Here is a 25,735-nt window from a genome sequence, read left to right as displayed (position 1 = left end):
TGCTTAAGATTCTGATGTTAGATCTCCTCACCCATATGTCCCAACAAAGTCCGATTTCATCTTAGTTTCTCCTTCTGAAATTCCCTATTTCAAGTAGTCAGCTTTATGCTTCCTCTAAACTCTCTTAATTGTCTATGTTCAGTCCATATATTTCCTACCGTGTGTGTGTGTGTGTGTGTGTGTGTGTGTTGCTGATAACTCTGGGTCTTGTATCTGCCAGCAAGAGAGCTAAATTCCTGGGTCAACATTTTTTTCTTTTAAAACGTTTCATGTTTCTTCCTTGCAAGACTCCATCGTCTTCCACGTGGTGTCATTCCTCTGCCTCCAAAATCATAGACACTGTTTGTCTTCAGCTGTGCCCCGTGTTCTCGTGCCCGTGTTCTCCTCTTCTGTCCCGGGTATTTGCACTCACGCCTCGCTGTTCCTCTCGCATGCTGTAGTGTAGACTGCGCATAGCGTGTTTGTGGATATGGTGATGGCCATAATGGTCACCTCAGCCAACACAAGATATGTTGGGTCCCGGTGATTCTTTCTGAAACAACAACAGAATTCTTTCTGAAACAACAACAAAATTACTTTTTCCTCCACATTGTTACCATTTATTGAGCTTTTGCTGCATGATCTGTGATACAAGGCCCCCACCATCAGAGCTAACCCATTTTGCTGGTAAGAGTTCCTGGGCCTTCAGAACAACCTTCTTGCCCCAGACCTCATGCTGATAGGTGACCAGGTTCTAATTTCACCTCAGCCTTTCTTCTCCATACTTATCACCAGAGGCCAGAGGCCCCGTTCACACTCCTCCGGAGAAGGACTTTTATTTTTTGCAGACACTGATGTAAAATCAGGATTCTGAGTTCAAGAATCACCAGGATGCTAACCTGCTCTGTACTACTTAAGGGCCACTTAGGACAAGTCCCTTCCTTTCTGTGCCTCTCGGGATTCTTTCACTAGTCCCGGCGGCTGGTAGGCTTTCCGTTCCCTGTACTTAGGAAACCCCAGTTACATACTGCCTGCAGATAGACATGCTTTGGCTAGCATGAATGTGCTGACCTGGTGCTTCTCTGGGATCCGTCAGTTTGTCACAGACTATGCTAAAAGTGACTGAATCTATGTGCTTGAGTCATGAGGGGAGCTTCTTTTAAAAGTCCAGTTCTAGACGTCACGTCTAGAAATTTCGAATCTGTAAATACAGAGTGGCGCCCCCCTCAAATCTCAGCAGGAAAAAGAATTCTTTCAGGCTTCTCGATCCTCCTTGGTTTGGGAAAGCAGTGCCTTAGCCTGGCGGGGCGTCTTGCATGCCTTTTCTTGTATACGAACCATGGGAGCGTCTTAAAATTTTCATTCTTGAACTGATCCCAGAGATTCGGGTGCAGGACAGCAAATGTGAGGCAGAGGATCTGGAGGATGCAGGTACAGGTGTCCGCACCTCTGGACGATGTGACTACAGGTGTCCGTACCTCTTCAGGGCTCTCTTTTCTTCTGTGCCCAGGAAATAAGGGAAGGCTTCTGGTTATTTTCAGTGTGGGAAGAGGGAAGAGTTTGGTGTCTCCTCTGAGATGCTGCCCATTGGGCACTTTCAGCATTCATAAGGCATTGCATGGTTCAAGCTGGAGGCATCATGGAACATTTGCAAAACTTGGAGCTACATGAGGGGGGGGCAGGAAAATGGCTTTTACAAGGTGCCCATCATACTCGGCAAGAACAAATTGGCTCAAAACTAATGAGCTACACCAGAACCCACTGATCACTTCAAAGCCTCAGAAGGCTCGCACACTGGGCTACGCGTGTGGCTGGTATGATCCCCTTTAACCTTCACAGGTGAAGTTGAAGAAGGAACTTTATCTCCAGCTGACGAAAGTGTTAGCTCAGATCAGTGAGAACGTTGCTCAAGGGGGATAGGTGTGGTGCTGGGTTGCAGGCAGAAGACTGTGACAACACTGCCTTTTGGGATATCACTCTGCCTTGGCAAAGGGAACAGGAGGAGACTGTGTCAGGGTGACAGGCAAGACCACCCTGAGGGCACTGTGGCCATCCTGTACCTGGTGAACGTGAAAGGAGGAAGTTTTGGCCAACCAGCTTGTCCCTCCGTTATGCCTTGGCGTTTGGGAATTTCTAGGCAGCCTGAGCACTTAATACTCTCGTTGAGCCTCCTGGAGGAAGAATAAGAGATTTGGAATTTAGGTACCAAGGAAAAGCTAGACTTGGAAAGCAGGCATAGCATGCTACAATCTAGTCAAGAATTAGCTTCCAGTGTGGTAGAGAGCTAAGATAAGACACAGCTGCCCCAGGCTGCCTTGGTCCTCTCAGGGAGGGGCCGGACAAATTACTCCTGCTCCTACCTGGGATTAGCTCCTTCTTTGTGTTGTGTTTTTGCCCCTCCCATTGATTGAGTTGTGTTGAATCAACCTCTCATCTCTCCACAGATGGGTACGTTCCGCTCCCACGATGGAGATTATTTTATTGAACCACTGCTGTCTGTGGATGAGCAAGAGGATGAAGAGGAGCAGAACAAACCCCACATTATCTATAGGCGCAGTGCCCCTCAGAGGGAGTCCTCAACAGGAAGGCGTGCCTGTGACACCTCAGGTATTTGCTTCTTGATTAAATACAGATGCTGTGTTGACGTGGGTTCAATGCCACACTGCAAGAACGCAGCAGCTTTTTTGCTGTTTGCAGAACACCGCCGTGATACGATATGGTTTATTCAATGCTCTGGTAAGGTAGGTATAGCCCCTTGTATAAATGGAAACTACAAAGAGATTTAGTGACTTTTCCAAGGCTGCATGGCTAAGAATGTACAGTCAGGATTCGAAATCAGAAAGCAAGGACTCCAGTCCATCTGTGGGCGAAGTCACCTCTTCTGTTGAAGTTGTTGAGACTTCAGACAAAGCTGGAGTCTGAACCTGTTACTGCGGTGAGCAGTCATTTGCACTTTCTTGATGGCTTCTTTTCGTTTGGTTTCGCTTTTGATTTGTGTCACATTTGTGACATATGCATGCTGCACAGGGTTTTGGATTTTATTTTGTTTTGCTTTGCTTATCTTATAATGAAATTCACAAAGCCTGCTGTGTGTTTATTGATCTGGCTAATGTGTGCGGTTTTAGGAAACCCAGAAATGGATCTGGAAGCTTCCTTCTAGGTTTCAGTCCCATCCATACACTGTAGGCCTGCTGCTGTGTTTCACTGCATTCTGGGCAGATTGTAACTGGTGTTTGGCTGATATACAGTCCATCCCTAGAGATGCATTTTCCTGGGCACCTGAGGAAATTGATGCTTGTCTGTGGCCTTCAGGCTGCAGTGTTGTAACATCCCTCACCGACCTCTAGGCCTGGCTGTTGTTCACCTGCTGGCAGCATCCCACTGAGTAGCATCCTTAAGGTTGTTCTTATGTGCTAAGATGATTGTTAAAATGTTTTTAAAATTTCATCGATTTCTTGCTTATGGAACTCTTTCTTCATACCTGTATCAACAAAGTAAGTAGCTATTCAGAGTTTTCTGGTATCTTTTACTACATATAATCAGAATAGTCAAAAGCAAGAGGATAGAATTACAGGTCTTTCAGCTTATTACATCCATTCTTGTGTTCTCACCATGACAGCAAGGTGGGATATAACTGGAGTCACTGTTATCTGGTCTCCCTAAAGGAATGAAGAAGCCATATGTGGAGGATCGCAAGTTCAAGACTAGCCTGGGCTACTTTGTGACTTCCAGGTCTCCTGGTCTATATATTGAGACTTTGTCTGCAAAGGAAAAAGGCAAAAAGAAAAGTCCAAAAGTTGTTGTTGGGTAGTTGTCCTCAGAAACAATAGTCTCAGGAACTGGAGTAGTGGCAAGCCTGCTAGCTGCCAGCTACTTTAATCATTAGGACATTTGTCCTAGTTTTATTTTTTTTTTTTTTACTATCCTACATCAGGTTTATTTTATTTCTCAAATATGCAATAGCAAGTATATATTTTAAACATGTTATACACTGGATAGAAGGGAAATGCATGATCTTTCCCTTCTGTCTAATTGATGTGTTAAAAAGTACATGGTACTTGTATTTAATGCACTGAACACTAATCTAGATTCTGATGTTCTTCTCCCTAAAGTGGCTACAGAATAGCTTTTTGGAATGCAGCCAGAGATGTCCTGACCTTTTCTAGACAGTCACCAAAAGCTCAGGCCCTTCCCTCTTTCCCTTCATCTCTACTCCAGACTTAACGAGGCAGGACTCCCTCTCATTGCCTCTTATCTGGTAAGGAAACTGATACTCACACAGATGAAGTGACCTGCCCGAGGCCTCACTGACCGTCCAAAGGAAAGCCCTCCAAGTGTTTTCCTCCTCTACCACCCATTTTAATGTAGGCAGAGACTGCTCATTTGTTCCCGGCCACCCAGACCCGAGTATTCACACAGAAACTATATTAATTACAACACTGCTTGGCCCATTGGGTCAGGCTTCTTATTAACTAACTCTGACATCTTAAATTAACCCATGTCTATTAATCCATGTATCGGCATGAGGCTGTGGCTTACTGGTAAGGATCTGGTGTGTCTTCTTTGGCAGCTACATGGCATCTCCCTGACTCCACCTACTCTTTCTCATATCTCCTCCAGCCGGGCTTTATTCTATCTTGTCATAGGCTGAAGCAGCTTCTTTATTAACCAACAGTAATAAAGCATATTCACAGCATACAGAAGGGAACCACATCATTTTAATTCTGTAGGAATGCATGTGGGGAAGGGAGGTAGGGTAGAGAAAGTCAACACTATCATTCAAGAAAATATTCAAGGTCTTTTTTTCAAATGAATTATACAATACAAGTAATAGACTTTTGATTGTTTTGGTCTAGAGGACACATTTTCAGATCTTGTTTTTTTTAAAAAAGAAAAAGTTTATATATATGAAATTGAGGATGATCAATGAAAGGTACTCATCTTTCCAGAAAAGGTCACTCAGGATCTAGTCATTGTTGATATTGAAGTCTGAGGGTACAGCCTCCAAAAAACCACGACCAAGTGTTTGTTTGTTTGTTTTCTGGTATTTACTTACCAGTGACCAATCTGCCAAACACACTCCCTTCACCCTCCGTGATGAATCAGGAGTCTGGCAGTTTTAGATTGTTTGTTTTAAGACAAGGGCTTCTGTGTAGCCTGGGCTAACTTGTAACTCACTTATGTAGACCTGGCTGGTCTTGAACTCATGGAGACCCACCTATCTCTGTCCACAGAGCACTGGGATTTAGGGTGTGTGTCACCACCCCCGGAAAGCCTGGCAGTTTTGATTGGCTCTGCCAAAGGTGTCTGCTGGACCCTGCCTCTCTGGTTTTCTGTTCCAGTTGCTCCTGTGTCTCTTTGAATTCAGATGCAGGAGCCCCATAGTTAGGAAAAGGTTTTGGAATGTGGCACAATTCCCCAGCACCCTTACAGGCACTGACCCGCAGATACAGGTAGCCTTTGCCGGGAAGTAAACATAGCATGCAGGTGGGAAGCAATAGCTCTTGGCAGAGAGGGAAAGAGATTCCCAATGATGTCTGTCCACTCAGCTACAGTGATTTCTCCTTCTAGTCGTGAGCAGTGATTGGTCACCTGCCTTCCAGAGTTCCCATATACGAATGCAGATTCCCATAAAACAAAGAAACCAACCAACCCGCGTCTCTCAGGCAAATGGGGTGGAGTCATATCAGCAGTTTTAATAAGTGTCCAAGCAATTGGGATAGTCTGGTAAATCTGAGTGTCGCTGCTGAAGCTGAATTTAAGGCATTAGTCACTCTCTGGCACGTGTGACTTGTACCTTAAGGACTTCACTTTCTCAGGGTAATTTTTTCCATCTTTTCTAGTAGAAGGGCAGTAGAATATTTGGACGGAAAGAATCTTCAGTAGTTACATCTAGTTCAACACTCTAGTTGTAGATGGGAGAGGAAACTGGAGTGCAGGGCGTAGAGTCGGTCGCTTATTATCAGGAACACACCACATATTCGACACCTGTTGAAACTTCTCCTCGCCCAAGTCTGAGAGTGGCCCCTGGAAGCCCCACGCAGAGTACATGTCACATTGTAGTTACTGGGTTGTGGGATTCTCAGCAGGGCAGGCTACTCTGGCTGTTGCACTGCTGCATACAGTAGGGATGTGAGTCTTGCTCATTTCTGATTCTTGATGTAGGTCTCATTTTCAGAAAGAGTCTGAGATCATGTAATCAAAAACTGCGTGAAGGAGTCTAATGTGCTAGAAACCATGGGCTTACGAAGGAAAAAGTGGCTTTGTATGCAATTTTTTTTTCCACTGAGCAATCAAAAACTTATTGAGCCACTTGTCTATGTCATGATGAGAAAACTAGAAACCATCCCTATTCTATTGCGTGTGACCTGAGCCACATTATAGAATATCAAGTAAAAATGACGTGACCTTGCCGAGGTGTGCTCAGAACTGAGGGTGAAATAATGGAGGTCCCGGGACAGGGTTTAGCAGATGGTCGGCATTCACAGGCTGCAAGATGAAAAGAAGAGTCATGAAAATGGGGAAGATAGCATTGTGGTGGGAGAAGGGGAAACTGGAAACACCAAACCCAGATGTAATCACTTGGAGCTTTGCAGTAAACACATTGTAAATCAATTATGAGACTTGCCCAAAGCCATTGTGCCCACCATGGTGGGGCGGAGAGCACTTCCTGCTTGCTTATTTTCCCTTCCCCGGTGTAGAATTCTGTTGATGGAAAGCTTCTCTTGGCCTAGCATCTGCCCTTTCGGGCTCAGCTTTGTTTGGAGGTCAGTTTAAATGTACATTGACTGCTTGGATGTCTCTCCGTGCTTTGTCCTTTTATTCTGTTTTCAAGTCATTAGGATTCAAAACGGAGAGTAGTGGGGTGCTGTCTTCCTGTGGTGTGTGTTTGTGAGGGCAGGAACAGATTTCCTGGGATCTCTGTCCACCTGCCCTTCATCTCAGGGCCCCCGGAGGGGCGGGCTGGGCACCTCAGAAAGAACATCGCTGTTAGTCCTTTCCACTGACTGCTTCCAGGTAAAAGCACAGGTCCTATGTGCCCTCTTTCTCTGTCTCTCTGTCTGTGTGTGTGTGTGCGCGCGCATATGCGCGTTTTTGGGGTGTGTGTAAGTCTGTGCAAATGCATGTGAAGGCTAGACATTAACATCAGGTTTCCCCCCAATGCTCTCCTTATTTCTTCGGGATGGGGTCTCTCACTAAACCGGGAGCCTGTCAACTTGGCTAAGGTTGGCTGGTCAATGAGCCTCAGGGATCCAGCTGTCTCCATCTCCCTAGTGCTGGGATTTGTAACAAGCTCCCTTACTGAGTGGGCTTTTTATAATGGTTTAAGGCCCTCATGCTTGCACAGCTAACATTTATTTTATTTTATTTTATTTTTACCTTTTTTTTCCGTTTATTTATTTATTAAAGATTTCTGTCTCTTCCCCGCCACAGCCTCCCATTTCCCTCCCCCTCCCCCAATCAAGTCCCCCTCCCTAGTCAGCCCAAAGAGCAATCAGGGTTCCCTGCCCTGTGGGAAGTCCAAGGACCACCCACCTCCATCCAGGTCTAGTAAGGTGAGCATCCAAACTGCCTAGGCTCCCACAAAGCCAGTACGTGCAGTGGGGTCAGAAATCCATTGCCATTGTTCTTGAGTTCTCAGTAGCATTTTACAGGCTCCCCATCCCCAAGTTCTGTTTCTGCGTGACCCTGAATTTTTCACAGGAGGGTTAGCTCTCTTCAATGGACTAATCAGACTCGCTGGTGGGCAACGGAGAAGAGGCATTTTGTCTAGACCTGTAAGATACTGCTTCCTGTTGCAACAATTTCTCCCTCAGCCTCCTATTGCACCAAGGCCAGCTTCCCCCATCCCCATTAGAACATTTAGAATTAAGTGCTCCTTGGTGCATCAATGCCAAACCTAAAGGAACAGTCAGCCAGTGGTGTGAAAGTTTGTGAAATGGCCAACGCTGTGTATGGTAGGAAAGGACTAGAAACAAAACTCCCAGAGAAAGACGATAAATACAATACCTTGCTAACATAAGGATTCCCGTGCAGCCATTACAAATGAGGGTGTAGATTTAACATATCGAGAAGTACATATTTAGTGATCAGACAGATGATGAACATCTGTAAGTTCCTAGCTTTTAAAAATGATAGAGTTTATTTATGTTTATGATTTTGTTGGGTGCTGTATCCTGGGGTTCAAGTGGTCAGTGAGTCATTAATAATAGTGGACCAATAACTATATATTTATAATTAACATATAATTATATAATATCACAGTATAACAGTATGTGCAAATAAAATTAATCTTTAGCAGAAACACAAAGATATGAGAAGTGATTTTTTCTGGTTATGAAGAACTTAGGCAATCTTTGGTTTTTAAGTTGATTTTTTTTGTTTGTTTTATTCTTTTGGTTTTATTCTGTAGTGCTTTCCACAAGATTTACCAAGTGTGTCCAACCTACGGTTCACTGGCCACATGAGCCTGAGGATGCATTGCTCAAAACAAAGAGTTTACCTGAAATGTTATGAGCGCACGCACACGTGTTTGTGTGTATGTGTGTGTGTGTGTGTGTGTGTGTGTTTGTGTAGTTAAACTGCATGGTTCTTAAGCATGAACTTTGTAGATGGCAACATTGTGTCGCAGTGTTAAAGAATTGAACCCACCTCATTGTAATCCCTTAGGACTAGTGATTGGCCAGCAGCTTTTAAGTGGGCTTGTCATGATGAGACAGATGAAAGCCCCACTTTGTGTTTACGTCTCTGGGATATACATGGCCAGTCAAAGTTGAGTCTGTCTCTCAGCACAGGTCAGCTGCCTCTTGAACTGACCACTGGGTACTAGAGAGTTTGTACTCTAAGCACTTGGTTGGACCTTCAAGAGTGCAGGCTTAAAGGCTGGCCAGTCAACACGGTTCAGGTCATGCATCAAACTCTCATGTGCTTGATGGATGCTCTGCCACGTAAGTCATATTAGCATATCAATATGTTCCTCACCATCATGGGGAGGGCATCTTGTCCCTATTTAACAATTGAGCAAAAGCACAGCTCAGAGAAGTTGAACAACTTTCCAAAATCACACCGATGGTAGGAAATGGCCCCACAGCTCCATTTGTTCTATGGTAGGGGCCAGACTTGACTGAAAACACAAACAGAAGCTCCTTTCTAGAAAATTCTTTTCCTATCCCCCACTTTGGTGAGGCAAGTTGTTCCTGTATAGCCTCCCCTCCCCTTGAGCCTCTGTTCCCCCTCGCTCAGCCTCTCAGGACTAAGATTACAGGCGGTGTCGTCATACCCAGTTAACAAATCCTTTCTGACTTCAATGTGCAGAGCATCTTCTTTGGTTTGGATTAACGTCCAGTTTTCAAGCAAGTTTCCTATGGCTTATGTTGGTCATGCATCCTATATGGTTCCAAGCCTTTACACGGATTCTATGAGGTTTTGTCTTTCATCTTTATTGCTCTATATTTATTATACATAGTAGGTATTGTTATGACATGTAATACAATGATATTCATGCCCCCCCTTGCCGTCTGTTGTCCCCACTCTTTTGCTGTTCCCTTTCCTTTTCCCAACTACTTCGTGCCCCTTAACTCTGTTTTGTAATGACCCAGTGCATTTTAGTAGGGTTGCTTACAGAGGATGAGTGAAGGGTGGTTTACAGGAGACTGTGCACCTTATCAGTGGGTCCACCACTGAAGTAAATGTTTCTCCCTCAACCCTACCAACCATTAACAGAGTACAAACCCCCAGGCTGGGGTGGAGCCTTGTGAGCTACTTCTGTTTGTTAGTGAAAAAACTGAAACACAGGAGCTGATAAAGAAGAGCTAGCCAAGGTCACAATGCTCCCAAGCCTAGCATTTTCCCCATGCCTGAGGTCTGGTCTAGTTAGAAGACTGCTCCTTTGTGGAGCCAACCACAGTCGTAGGAATTACAGTTCTTGGACAGATTGTAGACTTGCCTGCCTGGAGTCTGGTTTGATGTGAGGAAATCCTTCCTCCAACTTCTCACCAATACTCTAATGACACCCACCAGCTTTGTGGCTCTAGCGTGCCCCAATTGGAGTGTCCTGCTTGTTATAGATTAACTTCTGGGATCCCGGTAACAATTTAGCATCAATCCACTGATTAGATTAGCAGCCCTGTGAATTGGGCCCCAAAGCAGTGAAAGGCGGCCCTCAGGATTCCCCCAGGGGGCTTTCTATGAACCACCGGAGGAGGTAGCCAGTGTCTGGGGTAATAGTGGTCCATGGTGTGCTAATCGGTGTCTTGGGCTGAAATCAACCGGACTTTCCTTAGTACACTTTTCTGCAGCCCTCTTTCCTCTCCATCTCTCATCCTGGGAAATAAGAACAGGTAACTTCTAATGCATGGGCACCCTCGGATCATGGTGCAGATCTCAGATAAGTCACTGGACAGTAGTACAATGAGGGACTTTGGGTGTAGGAATGAATGATTTCTTCTTTTATTTATTCTCATAGTATCATTAGCTACCCCAGGCTGGTCTTCAATTTGACCTTTTACTCTTAGACCCCGAAATCTAAGAATGTAGGTGTGCCCCCACCACATCTGGCTCCTTTTTTTTTTTTGCTTAAAAAGAAGTCCACTTTATTATGAACATATTAGTGTACATAAATACAGGTGACAGCAGAGTGACCACCATTGAACACACCATCTACACTGAACATAGACCAAGAATTTCCACAGTTACTTCCTGTTTGCTTGCTTTTTTGCTGGGGTGTTTTAAGGCACACTCAAGATACCTGACTTCCCACCTCTAAATATCCCAATATGGAAAACAAAGGCTATTTCTCTATGTAACTGAAATACATTTACTGTGGTGAGCACCCACACCTGAACAGCACCTATATTAAAGCTGCTCCTAGTTGTCTCCCAGCTTTCTGCTTGGTTAGATTGTGATCTCAACACAGTCTGCACTTTGTGAGTGGTAGCTGCTTCTCCAATAGCCTTCATGGTGTCGCTGTTGACGACGTTACAATTGCCGCATAGGTTTAGATTTGTTCTACCTGGCCAATTTTTCCCCACCCACTTATTCTAGTCTGTGTTTCATCCTGATCAGTTTCCTGCTATACTAATTTGTATAGCACAGATGGAAGTAGCCCTCAACCACAGAGCAGGTACCACACAGAGCCTCTGACGGCTCCTCCAAAACGGAGGGGTTTGGTGAAATACAAAAGGCAACGTGGTTGAGCGTTTTTGTTGTTGCTTGTGTGTGTGCAGTATGCATGTATGTGAGTATGTGTGTTCACAAGTATGTGGACTCACATTTGTGCAGGTATGTATGTACATATGTGCTCTTGTGTATAGAAGCCAGAGTCGGTGTCAGGTGTCTTCCTCAATTGTGCTCCACTTCATTTATGGAGGGAAGGTTGCTTGCTAGACACGGAGCTCATTAACTCTATCTAATCTAGATAACAAGCTTGCCCTGGGGATCTTGCCTCCCAACTGATGGGTTTACTCCCATTCAGCGTCTCCATGGGTGTTAGGAGTCTGAATTGTGTCCTCGCATCTACATGGTGAGACCTTAATCTGCTGAGCCATCTCGCTAGAATTGGGCTGTTTTTGTGTTTTGTTTATTACGTTGTCTCTTGCCGGCGTTTTCTGGCCTATGGAAACATTCTCAGTCCACAGTATTTCTTCTCACCATCTCCCTTGCCATTCAGGCTAATCCCTTACCTGTGATTTCCCAGAGGAGCTAATTGAGGATGGAAGTGTACAGTGGCCAATAGGTTTGGACCGGAGGGTACGGCTCTTCTCACCGATGTGCGAAGGACTCTCCTGTCCCCTTCTTAGAGCACTTTGAGTTTCTGAACCCAGAAAGGGCCAGGGGTTTGGGTACTTCCCTCATAGCAGCCAGTCTCAGGTATTTTCTGTGTCTTGCCCAGCAGGATCTTTGGAGTTCCTGCTATACTTCAGAAATTGCTCTCAGTTGCTAATAAGGGAGCAGGTAGGGCAGCTGCTGGCTAACGTTGTCATACTCCCGGAGGCCACCTGAAATGGGTACGGATGCTCATCTTCTATAGGCGGGCCTGAGAATTAGCAGACAGGGGCAGAGCTCTCGGGAGTTAACATGAGGTTCCTTCCTCCAGCCTTTACCCAGGATGGGTTATTTTCAAATCAGACATTGTACAGTCTCTTGGGTCTCTTTATAGGGAATAAGATCATTGGCCCAAGGAAAGGCTGTTTATCATACCATGGAGATTTAAAATTCACAGCTTTGTTCCACTGAGTTGTTCTGTTTGTTTGGTTTTTTTTTTTTTTTTTTGAAAATCAGACTGTTTCGGAGTTGATATTGTAGTCATTCCTTGGTGAATCATTTGTGGGTGAATTTTTTTCATGTGTTTTTTTATGTTTGGACCAGATGTCTGCATGAAAACACTATGAAAATGCAAATCCTTAATGAATAGGAAGTACTGCAGAGAGAGAGGTAGTAAAGTCTGAGTCTTGTGTGTACTGGGACTGATAAATTTTACCCAGAGAGCAGACCGAGATTAAGGCTGTGTTGGGGTGAGTCTTCCTTTTTTTATTGGCTACCTGTTCTTGTGTGGTATTAGGATAGAACATTTGAAAAATGCAGTTTGTGTCTGGAAAGGGTTCAAGCTGCTCTTTCTGAATGTTACAGAACTTTTTCTTTTCCTCTAGTTTCCTAGTGTTCATCTTTCCATTTTATATTAAGGTACACCTTACATGCTCTAAGATTCATCTTCTTAGCCCACAGTTCTGTGAATCTGGGCAAATATTATCGTGTCATAATATTAGTATCACTTTTCCAAAATATTATATAAACAGGATCAGCAAACTCATTGCATTTGAGATTCATCCACACTGCTGCCTTTACCAGTCCGTCACCCTTTATACTATGGAGTACTATTCTGTTGTCTGGTTATAAATGTTATACTACGGATAGCCATAGTATCCATTGTATATCCATACTATCCATTGTATGGATATAATATTCACTCATTATATAGTTGATGAACACTGGTTTTCTTTTATATTGCAAATAAACCCATTCTAAATCTTTGAGTACTTTTCTACAAATAGTAATTCCTATTGAGTGACCTAAGAACCCTAAAGATCCCTCCACCTCAGTACTGCCAAACTAACCAATTTTAAATGGTGTCAAAGTGCATACTATTTATAACGCTGTCTCTGAGACCGACAATAGCCAAGAAAGAGCCTTGGGTTTTACCCACTTGAAGCTAAGGATTTCATTTGTTTGTTTCTTCCACTCTTATCTAACATAATGGGCTTCTGTTCTGCTCCTTTTCTCTGTGCTGAGAGGATCAAAGCCCTGAGCCAGGATGAATGGCAGCTTAAGCCCACGACCCAAGCCTCAGTTTTCAGACCTGTAGCCTTTCTGGGGTATGATTCAAGGGAAAGCTGCTTGTGGATGGTGCCCAGAAGGGGATGTTTCAAAGCAGGAGCAAAATGAAGTTGGGATCTAAGTGTGAGGATAATTAAGAATGAACTTGTGGGGTTGTTCAAGAAGCTGCCTCAGACCTGCAGAAAAGAAAGTTTTCGTCCTTTTGTTCATTTAAGAGATTAAATTGTCCCTGCAAGAGCTGAACGGATACAAAATACAACATAAGAGTAACAAAATAGCTGCTTGGTGTTGGAAAGATGGCTTGGTTAGTGAGTGCTTGCCACGCAATAAATGTATAGGTGAGCTCAAATGCCCAACACTCACACTGAAAAGCCAGACTCAGTAGCCCGTGTCTGTAACCCCTGGAGCATTGGGGAGTGGATACAAATTAGTGAACTCCAAGTTAAGTGAGAAAATGAGACAGAGAAGAAATTGGATGTTGACCTCTGGCCTCAACACATATGAAAACATATGTACATGGTAGCTTTACACACACACACACACACACACACACACACACACACACACGAATGATAAAAAAGAAAAGAAAAACAAAACTCTTTATAGAACCAGGCCAGAATACTGGGAAAGGTAACCTATAACTGTGGAGGTCAGATTGACATTGGAAATACAGAAACCTACGGACTCCTCCCTTCCCTGCCCAGGGGAGTAGGCACCCTGGGGCGGGAATGAGTTACTGTTGCAAGCCCTGTTAGACAGAGGCATCCCCATCCCCAGGAGGCTCCTGTATCAATCCCATTCAGAAGGAATGCTCTCTGGGACTTGGTCCCAGTCTTTAAAGAGCTCCAGTCCCACTAGCTCTTTAATCTCAGCTCTGAGAAGGAAACCTTGTTCCTGCCACAGGCATTGCAAGGCCACCCACGGGCTGTACTGAAGTGTCAAGACAGCAGGCAAGCTCAGGAGCCCCTGGCTCTCGCAGCCTCCAGGCAGCTACTAGGTGCCTTGGAAAGCCACCACAGCTGTCACCTCTAGAGCGCTTGTTCATGTACAGACCCTGTAATACCCAGTACATCTTAAGTCGCTTAAGTCTGCCTGCCACCCCAAAACAGAGTAGCTGGTAGGTGTTCACATTTTGTAGGTAAGGAGAAAATGGTGTGGGTGCAAGGTCACACAGAACGGATGTGGAGAAGCCGGGATTTGAACATAAGTCCCTTTGAATGCTGACCTGCATGCACATCTGAACTCCCCAGTCCCACTGCCTCCTGCATTTACTACTTGGAAGGCCCCATCCTCTGTGGTCTCCAACTGGTCTTGGACATGGCTAAAGCTGTATCTTAAACTGATCATACCCTGGATAAAGTATATTAAGTAGACTATATTATTAAGATCAATTTCTTTTTAAATGTTTGTATGTATGTGCATGCGTACATGTGTGTGCATATGTATGCATATGTTTGTGGGGGTATATGGGTGTGGGTGGGCACATGTACCACAAACTGGGGACCGAGTGTTCAAATACCTGAGCCTATGGAGGATGGTGGACATGGCTCGCTTAAACCAGCACAGGTCTCTTTTGGTCCCTGTTTCATGCCATATACCCACACTCATTCCTGTCTCTCTCTCTTTTTCTCTCCCCACTTTCTCTCCCTTTCCCTCTCTTTCTGTTCCCCACCACCACCATGTGTGTGTGTAATTCTGGGTGTTATCCCTGCCTGAAATATGACTAAGAAAGCTTTCCTCCCAATCTGTTGACTGTCTCTTCACTCTGTGCTCTCCTTGTTGTACAGAAACTTTTTAATTTCATGTGGCTGCATTTGTCAGTTCTTGGGGTTAGTTCCTGGACTCTTAGAACCCTTTGCAGGAAGTTCTTACCTGTGCCTGTACTGTTAAGTAGCTTCCCTATATTTTCCAGATAGATGTTCTGGAAATATCTTTTCAAGTTATGTCAAGCATCCTTTGGTTTTCTATCTATGACCTAGAGTTAATAGTCCCTGCCAAAAGAGGTCTCCATGAGGAACAATGAAGTCCATCTCTGTAAAGTGCCTAGGACAGGAACTCCTACAGAGAAAACCCACACAGAGCAGCCAGTAGCATCCTCGCCCAGAGCTGTCATTGCTGCGCCAGGACAGTCTTCTCTCTTTGTAAAGAGAGTTCTCATATGCAATCTTCTGTCTTGTTGTATTTCCCGGGGTGCTTAGTTCCCACCCTTCTCTTAAATGGGGAAAGATCCCATAACCTCATGCACACACACAAGAAGTAATTAAATATATGTAAGCTGGCTTCTTTCATGAAAGATGTCTCAGAGATTTCAAAATGCTTCTATGTGTGGAGAAAGTTCCAGATGTGGATACTGTCTGACGTGTTTAACCTAATTAACCTAATTGATTTGTTTTTGAAAATACCTGATAAGACTAATGTCCATAAACTACTCTCACAAAACATCATTCATCAAGATTCAAGCAGTTAAAAATAAGTCTTTTCACCCCAAACCTCTGTGCCCCTGCCTTTGCACCCGTCAGTTGCCAGCACATGAATAAGTCACTTGGCAGTGGGTGGCACAGCATTTTTGTTCTTGTTGCTATTATTTTTTTCAAAACACAACTTATAGTTTGTTATAAGAACTGGTCTTGGGAACATGATCTTGAGAGTATCTCAGGATCTGCTATTGTTTTTGAAGTTAGCATGCTGAAGGCCCTTAAGGAATGATTAAACCATGTGGTTTCCACTCACACCAACTAGTGCTTTATGCAAGTGTAATAACCCCTGCCCCTCACTGAACTCTTTCTCCCCCTGCATTCCAGAAGCACATGGTACTTCATTAAAACATCCATGGGGTTTGGGGGAGGTTGTTTTCTTCCTTTTTTCCCCTAGCCACATTGTTTTGCTGTTCTTGTTGTTTATTTTTGGTTTGTTTTTTAAATTCCTATGATCCCAATAGAACTTTTCTCTCTCGCCTTCTTTTGTCTCTGGTCAAAGACTTCATTAAGTATCCCCAACCACAGCCCCAATAGTGGAGATCTTAGCTTTGACTAGAACTAAGATGGTGGAGGCTAGTCTGCTCTGGGCTGTAGACTTAGCTCCCAGAACGGTTAAGACGTGAGATTGTTGCAATGACCCAGGAGGGTGCACTTTTTTCCTTGCTATCTCAAAATGCCTGATGAAAGAACTTACAGAGAGAAGCCTTTATTTTAGGTAAAAAGGTATAGACCATCACGGCAGTGGGAGCATGAGGCAGCCGGTCACACTGCACACTCAGTCAGGAGCAAAAGAGACTAAGTCAGGTGCCCCCAACTCCTCTTCTTTTTTGTTCCATCTCTGGCCCCAATCTATGGGGTAGTGTTGCTCACATTCCGGGTAAGCCTTCCCCTTTCAGATAAGCCTCTCTGGAAACAGCCTCTCAACTGCCCCTGGTGTCTCCTTACTGATTCCAAACCCAGTCACAATAGAGGTAGAGATTAACCATCAGGGCCAGTCAGAGCTCAGGCTCCGCCCTCTCACTGCTGGTCCTTATGCGCTTGTCCAAATCCTTTGCAAGCAGGAATCAACTGCTCATGCTTTCAGATCTTCTCTCCTCTCATCTATCTTCCCTTCCACCGGTGGTCTTTATAAGAGTCTCTCTGTTATATAATTGTTTATTTGAAGGTCCCTAATTCTAATGCACTTATGTGTAGAGAGGAGTCTCTTCTATACAGTCAGTATAACAGTACCCATTCTCTTACCGTGTTAAGTGGGGGTATTTAATCTTTCCTGTAAGCTGGGCCCTGCTCTAAAACAATTGACTGTATCATCTCCTTTAGTATCTACAACTCCCCTCTTACATATTTACCAGTATTATCTTTAGTTTACTGATGAGGAATCTGAGGTTTCCAGGCAAGAGATTATCCGTGAGTGAGAACCAAGACCTAAGACCAGGATCGAAGTGGGAAACACTAACGATGGCTCCCTGCCTTCCTTCCCTTGGTTACGTTCAGGTGAAACAGAGAGGGATTGGGCCTTGTTCTTGAACCCTTCCTTTGGTCCTTGCCATGTGATTCCTCAGCCCACCAAGACCGTGAGGTCACTCTGCCTTGAGAATGCTCAGTTAAAATTTGATAAGCCTTGTGAAAATCCACAGCAGTAATTAACCTCACAGAGTTACCATTAGCTTTCCCATTGGCTCTGCTCAGCCCAGTTGGCAGAAACACTTTGGTGAGTAGCCACTGAGTAACAAGGTATGTGTGTGTGTGTGTGTATTTTTCGTGCACTTCCTTGCATTGTAAAATGAAACTGACTTAAAATGTTTTTACCGAAGTATGAGCAAATATCCTCAAAATTTTGATTGTAAAATATTTCTTTTTCCTAATAATGCAATCTTAAATGTTTACAATAGTAGGATTTTAAGGGCTGAACTGTTTTAAACTTGCTTTTTGGTTATTTTTCAACTTTCTTAGGCACAAAATAGGTGTTAAACTTTTAATTCGTAAGAAATGTTTCTTCTAAATCCTTTCTTATTTAATTCCCAAACACCCTTTAAATGGAAGCAGGATATGTTCTGCTCATTTGGGAGACGGAAGCCCACCCTCAGCACCTCTGGTTGTCCCCCTGCTATTTTTTCTACTGTAAGGGCCAGTCAGATGTCAGGAACAAATCGTGGTATGCTCTGTTCATCTGTCGCACCCATGAGGACAAACAACACCTTTGGAAGCATTATCCCAAACCAGAACATTATTTTTAAGTGCACTTAGTCACTCTACCTAAAATGGTTCCTTTTAAAATCTAACTGGAATTATAATTTTATGACTGGTTTCAAAATAGCAAATGAGAATAACGATGGGATTTATTTACTCCTTCCTGCGCACCAGGCAGGAGTTAGCATGTTGCAGTTCATAAACACCCATTATCCTTCCAAGAAGCTGTAAACAGACACGACTTCCCCTGGGTTTCTAAGTGGGAGACCAAAGTGATGGACAGGGATGTTCCCAAGGTCAAGAGGGGCTGATGCAGCAGTCTCCTCTCACTGTGTGGGTTCCTAAAGTGATTGGGAGAAGTATTAGTATTTGCCTTTTGACAGCAGTGAAGTCAAAATGATTGCAAATGCCAACGTTAACCTAGGCTTAGTAATTACCATTCACAACTTTAGAGCCGATGGGGTAGTCACAGGAAAACACACACTGCCTGACAGAAAGTCCCCCCTCTCTCTTTCTATTTGTGTGTGTGTGTGTGTGTTTTATATAACATGTAGCCCAAGCTGGCTTCAAACTCTAGACCTGCCTGCCCCCACTTCCCAAGTACTGGGATTACCAGTGTGCACCACCACAACCAACAGAGAATCTGTGTACATGCCTCTGTGAGACTCGTATTGCTAAATATTATCTTTTCTCAGCCATGGGATTGGTCCTTAGAAGACTCAGCACATTATTGTAGGGTTTGAATGAGATCAGGTTTCTTGTAAACTATTGGACAAAATAAATGAAACCAATTTTCCAAGACTGCTTAAAGAACAAGAGACATGTAAAAAGATAGCTTGTTTCTGGGGGTTTTGTTCAAACCTCAGGAGGCAACATGGCTGATGAAATGGCTCAGTGGGCAAAGCCGCTTACTGAGAGGACCTGAATAGGCCTGGAGGCTTGAAATAGATTCCGAATGGGGGGCCAACTCTGCCAGGGGGGCTGTCCCCTGACCTCCATGTGAGTGCCATAACATATATATGCCCACACTTACACAATAATACAATTTAATGTTTTTTGTTTGTTTAGGCAGCCACATTGGAAAACAATTTTTGTAGCTGTTCAAAATGTAGAATGTGGAGTTGCCTTCAGCTGGTTTGCTGACTGTCCCCCCAGATGCCAAATGGACAGGCATATCTACATATTCCTCACAATGGGCCACTTGACAGCAAAAGCAATAGACTAGATCTATCCTACAGCTTGAAAGCATCAAGTGAGGTGAAAGACTCGAGATACAAATGCTAGGTATTGTACGAATCCGTTCATGTGGCACGGCAGAAGAGGCAAACCCACAGATGTAAAAACATGGGCTACTATTTGGTAGGGCCCGGGAAAGAGGAAGAATGGGGAGTGGCTGCTGAGAGGTATAGGAGCTCTCTTGGAGACAATCGGATTGTTCTAAACTCAGACAATGGCGATGATGGCTCGTGCCATGCCATCACTTAGTCTATTCTGTGTGTGTGTGTGTGTGTGTGTGTGTGTGTGTGTGTGTGTGTTTTGTGTAACATGTAGCCCAAGCTGGCTTCAAACTCTAGACCTGCCTGCCCCCACTTCCCAAGTACTGGGATTACCAGTGTGCACCACCACAACCAACAGAGAATCTGTGTACATGCCTCTGTAAACTCACTAAACTGGGCTGAAGGTGTAACTCAGAGGCAGAGTGTTTATATAGCATGCATGAGGTAATGGGCACCTGTGAGAGCGCGTGCGCATGTGCACACACACAAACACACACACACACACACACACACACACACGGTGTGGGGATTATACATTTTAAAGGTATGAAAATTTAATGGTATGTAAGTCTTAATGAAATGGTCATTGAAAAGCTATAATAAATAAGAAGTTGTGTATGAGGGGGGAAATTGCACTACTACTTAGTCAAGAATAAAATTTCATTAATTAGTCCATTCTTATAAAAGTTTTAGCCAAGGGACATTGTAAATTCCTAAGACACAACCCTTGGTTGTATTATGCTGGAAGACCACTGAAGAGCAGTGTGGGTGAACTTCCTTTTTTTATCCTAACAGTGTGTTCCCTCAACTGAGAACTAAAACTATTACTACAATTCTATTTTGAGGCTAGAGAATAGGTAGGTATATTAGGTGAAGTATCTATATTTTGTGCCATTTTAATGCTAATTTGTTGTTGTTATTGTTGTTGTTGAAATTGGGTCTCACTATGTCATCCTGACTGTCCTGGAGCTCACTATATAGACCAGGCTGGCCTACAACTCACAGAGATTCTCCTGCCTCTGCCTCCCCAGACTGGGATTAAAGGTGTGCGCCACCACCCATGACTCTGGTGCTACATTTTGAATTGATTACTACAGTGATGAATGTGCTAGGAATTAGTTGAACTAATTAAATCCGTAGATAAGATTCTAGCGCACGAGGAGACAGGTGAAGCCAGTAAAGGCTGAGCAGGATCTCCCAGGAGGATGTGCTGGTTTGTTAGGAAGAAATGACTTGGTTCCTGCAATTTGGTTTCATTTTTATTTCACTTTTCATCTGCACATGGGAGGATGGGCTAGTGAGTTCTGGTGTAGAGGTAGCGTCAGAGCACAAAGTTCCAAGGTCAGTTCTCTCCTCCCACCCTGTGGATCTTGGGGGGTCAGGTTGTTCCATTTCTAAGTTCATTCTGATAACTCTAAAAGCAAACTGTTTTTTTTTTTCCTTCCTGGTTACAATAGTGAATCCCATGCCTTTTCCTTACTGAAGATAGAGTTTTCTTTAAGTAAACCAAACCCATCAAATCACGATGTGCTATCATTTGCTGGTGGATTGTCCTTTCAAGGTTTGTGCATTCAGGTCTCAGTCCCAGAGTAACAGAGTAAAAACTGAAGGATTTTTAATGGGTGAGATAGTAGGTGAGACCTGGTGGAAGGCTGCTGGGCTGCTGGGGGGTCTGCCCTAGAAGAGACTTAGTGGCTCTCTTGAATCCCTTGTTAATTCCTGCAAGAGTTTATTAAGAGTGAGCCTGGCCCTGCGTCCTGACATCCCATCTCACCATCTGATGATGTCTGTCGCACTTGCTTCCCCTGTGATGCTAACGACAAACAAATGGGCTGCCTAGATTTAGCATTCCAGCCTCCAAAACCGTTCTAAATGAACGCTTTTCTTTACACACTGCTCAATTCTAGGTATTTAATACAATTTTTTTTACAATAAACATTAAGAATTATTTAGTTTTAGCAAGCTTAGTGACATGTTTTTTTTTTTGTTTTAAATAAAGCTACTTATTTAGTTTTTGAGAATTTCATGTGTATGCTATGTTTATATCAAACTTCATTTCCCTCCAGTTCCTTCTAAGTCCCTCCTACTACTCAAATTCGTGACCCCTTATTCTTTAATTATAATTTCTAGACACACACACACATACCAGATTATAAGCAAAATTTGCAGCGATCATTGAGTGTTGCTCATGTGTTAGGGCTGACCTCTTGAGATTTGCTAGCCCATCAGGGTCTTGTCCCTGTGGAAGACTGATTCTCTGTCTCTCAGTTGCCTGCAGTTATTCTAGAGGGTAACAGAGATTTCTTTGTCATATGTGGAAGACCCTGTGCAACAGCAAACATCCCATTCTGGTGCTTTCCGCCCTCCCACCTCGATGTTCCCTGAGCCCTGGGGTTAAGGGCTGTGCTCTAGGTATATCAACTAGGGCTGGCCACCCCACACACAGGCAGTTGCGCTTGCATTTTGTCCATGTGTGGCTTTCTGTATGATCTCTGTCGCTATAAAAAAAAAAAGCTTCCTTAATTATGGGTGAGAGCTGCACTCATCTGTGGGCATAAGGACAAGTGTTTAGTGTGTAGTTTGACATTATACTGGTTTTTAAAACTGGCAGTGTTAAGTTCTCGTCTAGGTTCCATGATCTCACCAGTCATGGATTACAGTGCCAGCATGAATTCCTTCTTTTTGAAAGGTCCTTAAGTCCAGCTAGATGGCTGTTGGTTTTCCCCAGGGAATAAGCACCAATATTGCACCTGTCAAGATATTTTGCCATTCTGATCATTGTTGTTTGTAGGTATTGCGGCTGGACAGGACTGTTGGTGTTCTTCTCCTTTGGCAGCTTGCATGGCTTCCTCTGGTACTATGAGAGCTAGTCCTCATGGAGGAGGCTTCCCAGTCAGTTTTGGCTCCATTCTTCCAAGTCCTTATTCTTGTGTTAAAAGTGTGTGGAGACTTTGGCAATTTCTGGGAATTGACCAATATTGGTCTATATTGCTCTATATATAGACCAATATATATTTGACCAATATATATATAGACCAAATTGGTCTATATTGTATAGTTGTATAGTTGGTCTCATAAATCAACAACTGGGAAAGAGGTTTCTCATGTGTGGCACTGGGAACTATTGTGTTAGCTAGTCTATGCTTCTTGGGGGAACATTGTCACCCCAAGTGGCATAACTTTATTTAAACTATGTACCTATATATGTACATGTATAAACACACACACACACACACACACACACACACACACTAATGTGTACTCCCCATTTCCCAGGCAATTTTTATTCCCTGTCCCTTTTTCCCCATTTCCCTCTTCATAGCCCCTATATCCTGCTGTTCTCTTCCCTAAACCTCCTTCTCCCCCTTCCTCTCCACTCACTGTGGTCCCTTTCTATTTTTCCAGTTTCTGCAGTTACTCCAAAAATGCTTTACATCTAAAGATTTGGAGCTAAGATCCACGCGTGAGAGAAATCATGTGGCATTTGTCTTTCTGGGTCTGGGGTGCCTCAATTTAGTATAATATTTTGCTTGTTTTTGTTGCTTAAGATAGTTTATGTAGTTCTGGCTATGCTGGAACTAGCTCTGTAGAGCAGGCTAGCCCTGAAGTCAGAGATTTGTTTGCCTCTGTCTCCTGAGCGCTAGCATTAAAGATGTGTGCCACCGTGTCCAGCTTTTATTCAGTATAAAATTTTCTAATTCCATCCATTTACCTGTAAGTTTCATGGCTTCAGTTTTCTTTACAAGTTAAATATGCACCACATTTTGATTGCCTGTTCATCAAGTGAAGAGGGCATTAGGTTGATTACATTTCCTGGCATTGTGAGTAAAGTAGCAATGAATTTGGCTGAGCAAGTATCTGTGGAGTAGAATGTCGAGTCCTTTGGGCATATGGCAACAAGGGGTATAGCTGGGCTATATGGTAGATCTATTTTTTGCTTTTTGAGATTTGTCCACACTGATTCCCATAGTGACTGGGCCAGTTTACAACCCAAACAACAGTGAAATCCCTGCCCCCACATCCTTGCTGGCATTTGTTGTTGGTTGTTTTGTTGGTCTTAGCTATCCTAACTGGTGTCAGATGAAGTCTCCGAATTGTCTGAGTTTGAATCTCCTAACTGGTGAAGCTGTTAAACATTTTTGAGATATCTCTTAGCCATCGTGATTTCTTCTTCTGAGAATATTTGTCCTTTGTTGTCTTTGCTCTGGTTTTGGAGTTCCTCATATGTTCTGGATATTAACTGTTAGCTGCACAGAGGGCAAAGATACTTTCCCACTCTGTGGGCTTCCTCTTCACTCAGCTGGTTATTTCTTTTGCTGTACAGAACCTTTTTAGTTTTATAAGGTCCTATCTGTCAATGATCGGCTTTAGTTCCCAGGCAAATAGAATCCTGTTCCAAAAATTTCACTAAAGTGGCAGAATACAAAATCAGTTTAAGAAAATCAGTAACTTTTCTATGCATCAGCAAGAAACACCGTGAAAAATAGATTATGGAAACAGTTTCATTCGCAACAACTTCAAAAATTGAACAAACCTAACCAAGGAGGCAAAACACTTTTACAGTGAAAACTCCAGAAAGAGAATGAGGAGACACCAGAAGCAGAAACGGCCTCCCATGCTCCCGGGTTGGCAGAATTAATACCGTGAAAATGACCATTCTACCCCAAGTCATTTAAAAATTTAGTGTAATCTCTATCAAATACCTACAGGCATCTGATATTTGACAAAGATGCCAAAAATACACATTGGGGAAAAGACAGCATCTTCAACAAATGGTATGGGGGAACTGGGTGTCCGGGGGGGGGGGGGGAGGGATGAAATCAGCTCTGTGTCTGTCACTTTGCACAAAACTCATCTCTAAATTGATTAGAGACCCCAGTGTGAAACTTGAAACACTGAAACTGGTAGAAGAAAAGGTAGGCAGTGCCCTACAACATATTGTCTTTTGAAAAGAATGTGATCAAGTCACTCTGGCCGTACTACTCAGTCATGTAATGTATAGAAGCATGTGGGGTATATCCACAGAGAGATGGAAATATTACGGCTTTATTGCACACTTTGAGATTAAAACACCGTTTTCTTTAGGTGTCACGTTCCTCTTCTCATCCTAACTGCATCCCTAGCCTGCAGCAGCTGCTCCTCTATCTTCTCACTCTACATATATTCTTATTCTGAGCTTTCCATTTGACTGAAGTCATTGTGGCTGATAGCTGTCACTTTGCTGATAAAGTTCTACACAGTGTCTTCTGATGGACTCAAAGGTCAAATCAGTAGGAAAGTCCAAACTGTAAGCCTGGTACAGTCAGTAAGCAGAAGGACCTGAGTTTAATCTTCAGGACCCACAGAGCAAACAAAAGCCTGTTTGACAGCTGGAAAAAAAAGTTCACCATTTTAATAATCAAAATGTTCAGGTTGGTCCAGGGCACATCCTGGTCTTAATTTTTTTTCAGCAAGTGGTTATAATTGTCAAGTATTTGGGCCCTTCAAATATGAAGCCGCTCAGAGTTTATCCTTTTGGTTTATATTCATTTGGTGTTGATAAAAGAAAGAATTTCTCAGGTCTTAGCCACTGAAGCATACTTCTTAGTCATACAATTCTGCTTTGTTGTTATAATGTGAATGAATGCACATTCACGAACTGGTAAACAAGGTAACTGATTAAATGAAGTTATAGTCAAAATGTGTTTTTAGTAGGCCCTTTTATGAGTGTTCTGTTTGCTCTGTGATTGGTGATATGAAAGTTGAATGGGGTATTTCAAAATTCGAGCACACTATGAAACACTTTGGGGACAGTTTAAGCCTAGCTTCTGTGGCTACACCACACACACACACACACACACACACACACACACACCCCTAGGCCTGGGGTCTCCTTCCCACCAAGCTTCCAGTTCTTCTCAGGGCTGCTGCCCCATAAACCACAGTTTCTCATAGACTGGAATCCAGGATACCTGGAGATTCATCTCACTATGTTGAAATAAGTCATGGTCCAGCTCCTGGCCCACACTATGCCCTCATTTGCTCCCTTTACTGATCACTGAAATGAATCAATTGCAAGTTCAGAGACATTGAATGGCAGTGACTCTGTTCTTCTATTTCACTTGTGATGGCGGCCTGATAAAGAAATGGAACATTTTATTCTGTGTTCTCTAGTGTCTTTTGTGTTGTCTGTTAGACAATTACCTCTCAGACCTCTCTCTCTGCTATCTATCATCAAATTTCAAAAAAAAATATTAAAAGGGAATATAATTTTTCTTCCTTCCAGCTCTTTTGTAAAATTGACTTTTACTTTATCCATGATCCTAACAAGCCTTCTGTTACCCAATGGAAGGAACTGCATGCTTCCATTTCTTTTAAGCCAAGCCTGATATTTTAGAGTAACCAGTGTACATCAACTGAATATTCTTTCCTGTAGTAGGAGACCGCTTGTTCATTTCCCTGCAGCCCAGACTCACGTAATAATCACACAGAAACCATATT

The 25,735-nt window shown here is 43.4% G+C and overlaps 1 protein-coding gene across 5 annotated transcripts in view; it reads left to right on the top strand.

Moving 5' to 3' along the window:
* The window catches only part of Adamts9 (ADAM metallopeptidase with thrombospondin type 1 motif 9), a 164,812-nt gene that overhangs the window by 3,532 nt on the left and 135,545 nt on the right, over window positions 1-25,735 (top strand). For all 5 annotated transcript variants that reach the window (XR_005972980.1, XM_041637471.1, XM_041637456.1 and 2 more), the window contains exon 3: window positions 2,424-2,586. Coding sequence is in view for 4 of the 5 variants with exons in the window: in XM_041637471.1 (XP_041493405.1) it covers window positions 2,424-2,586 (163 nt within the window). In the remaining variant the exon portion in view is untranslated. The remainder of the gene's footprint in view (window positions 1-2,423; window positions 2,587-25,735) is intronic.

This window comes from Microtus oregoni, unplaced genomic scaffold, assembly GCF_018167655.1.
Source record: "Microtus oregoni isolate MIOR12 unplaced genomic scaffold, Mior012 000002F_ref0000024, whole genome shotgun sequence".
Lineage (NCBI taxonomy): Eukaryota > Metazoa > Chordata > Mammalia > Rodentia > Cricetidae > Microtus > Microtus oregoni.
The sequence above is the reverse complement of the archived record's forward strand: the minus strand, read 5'-3'. Positions and strand labels throughout refer to the sequence as shown.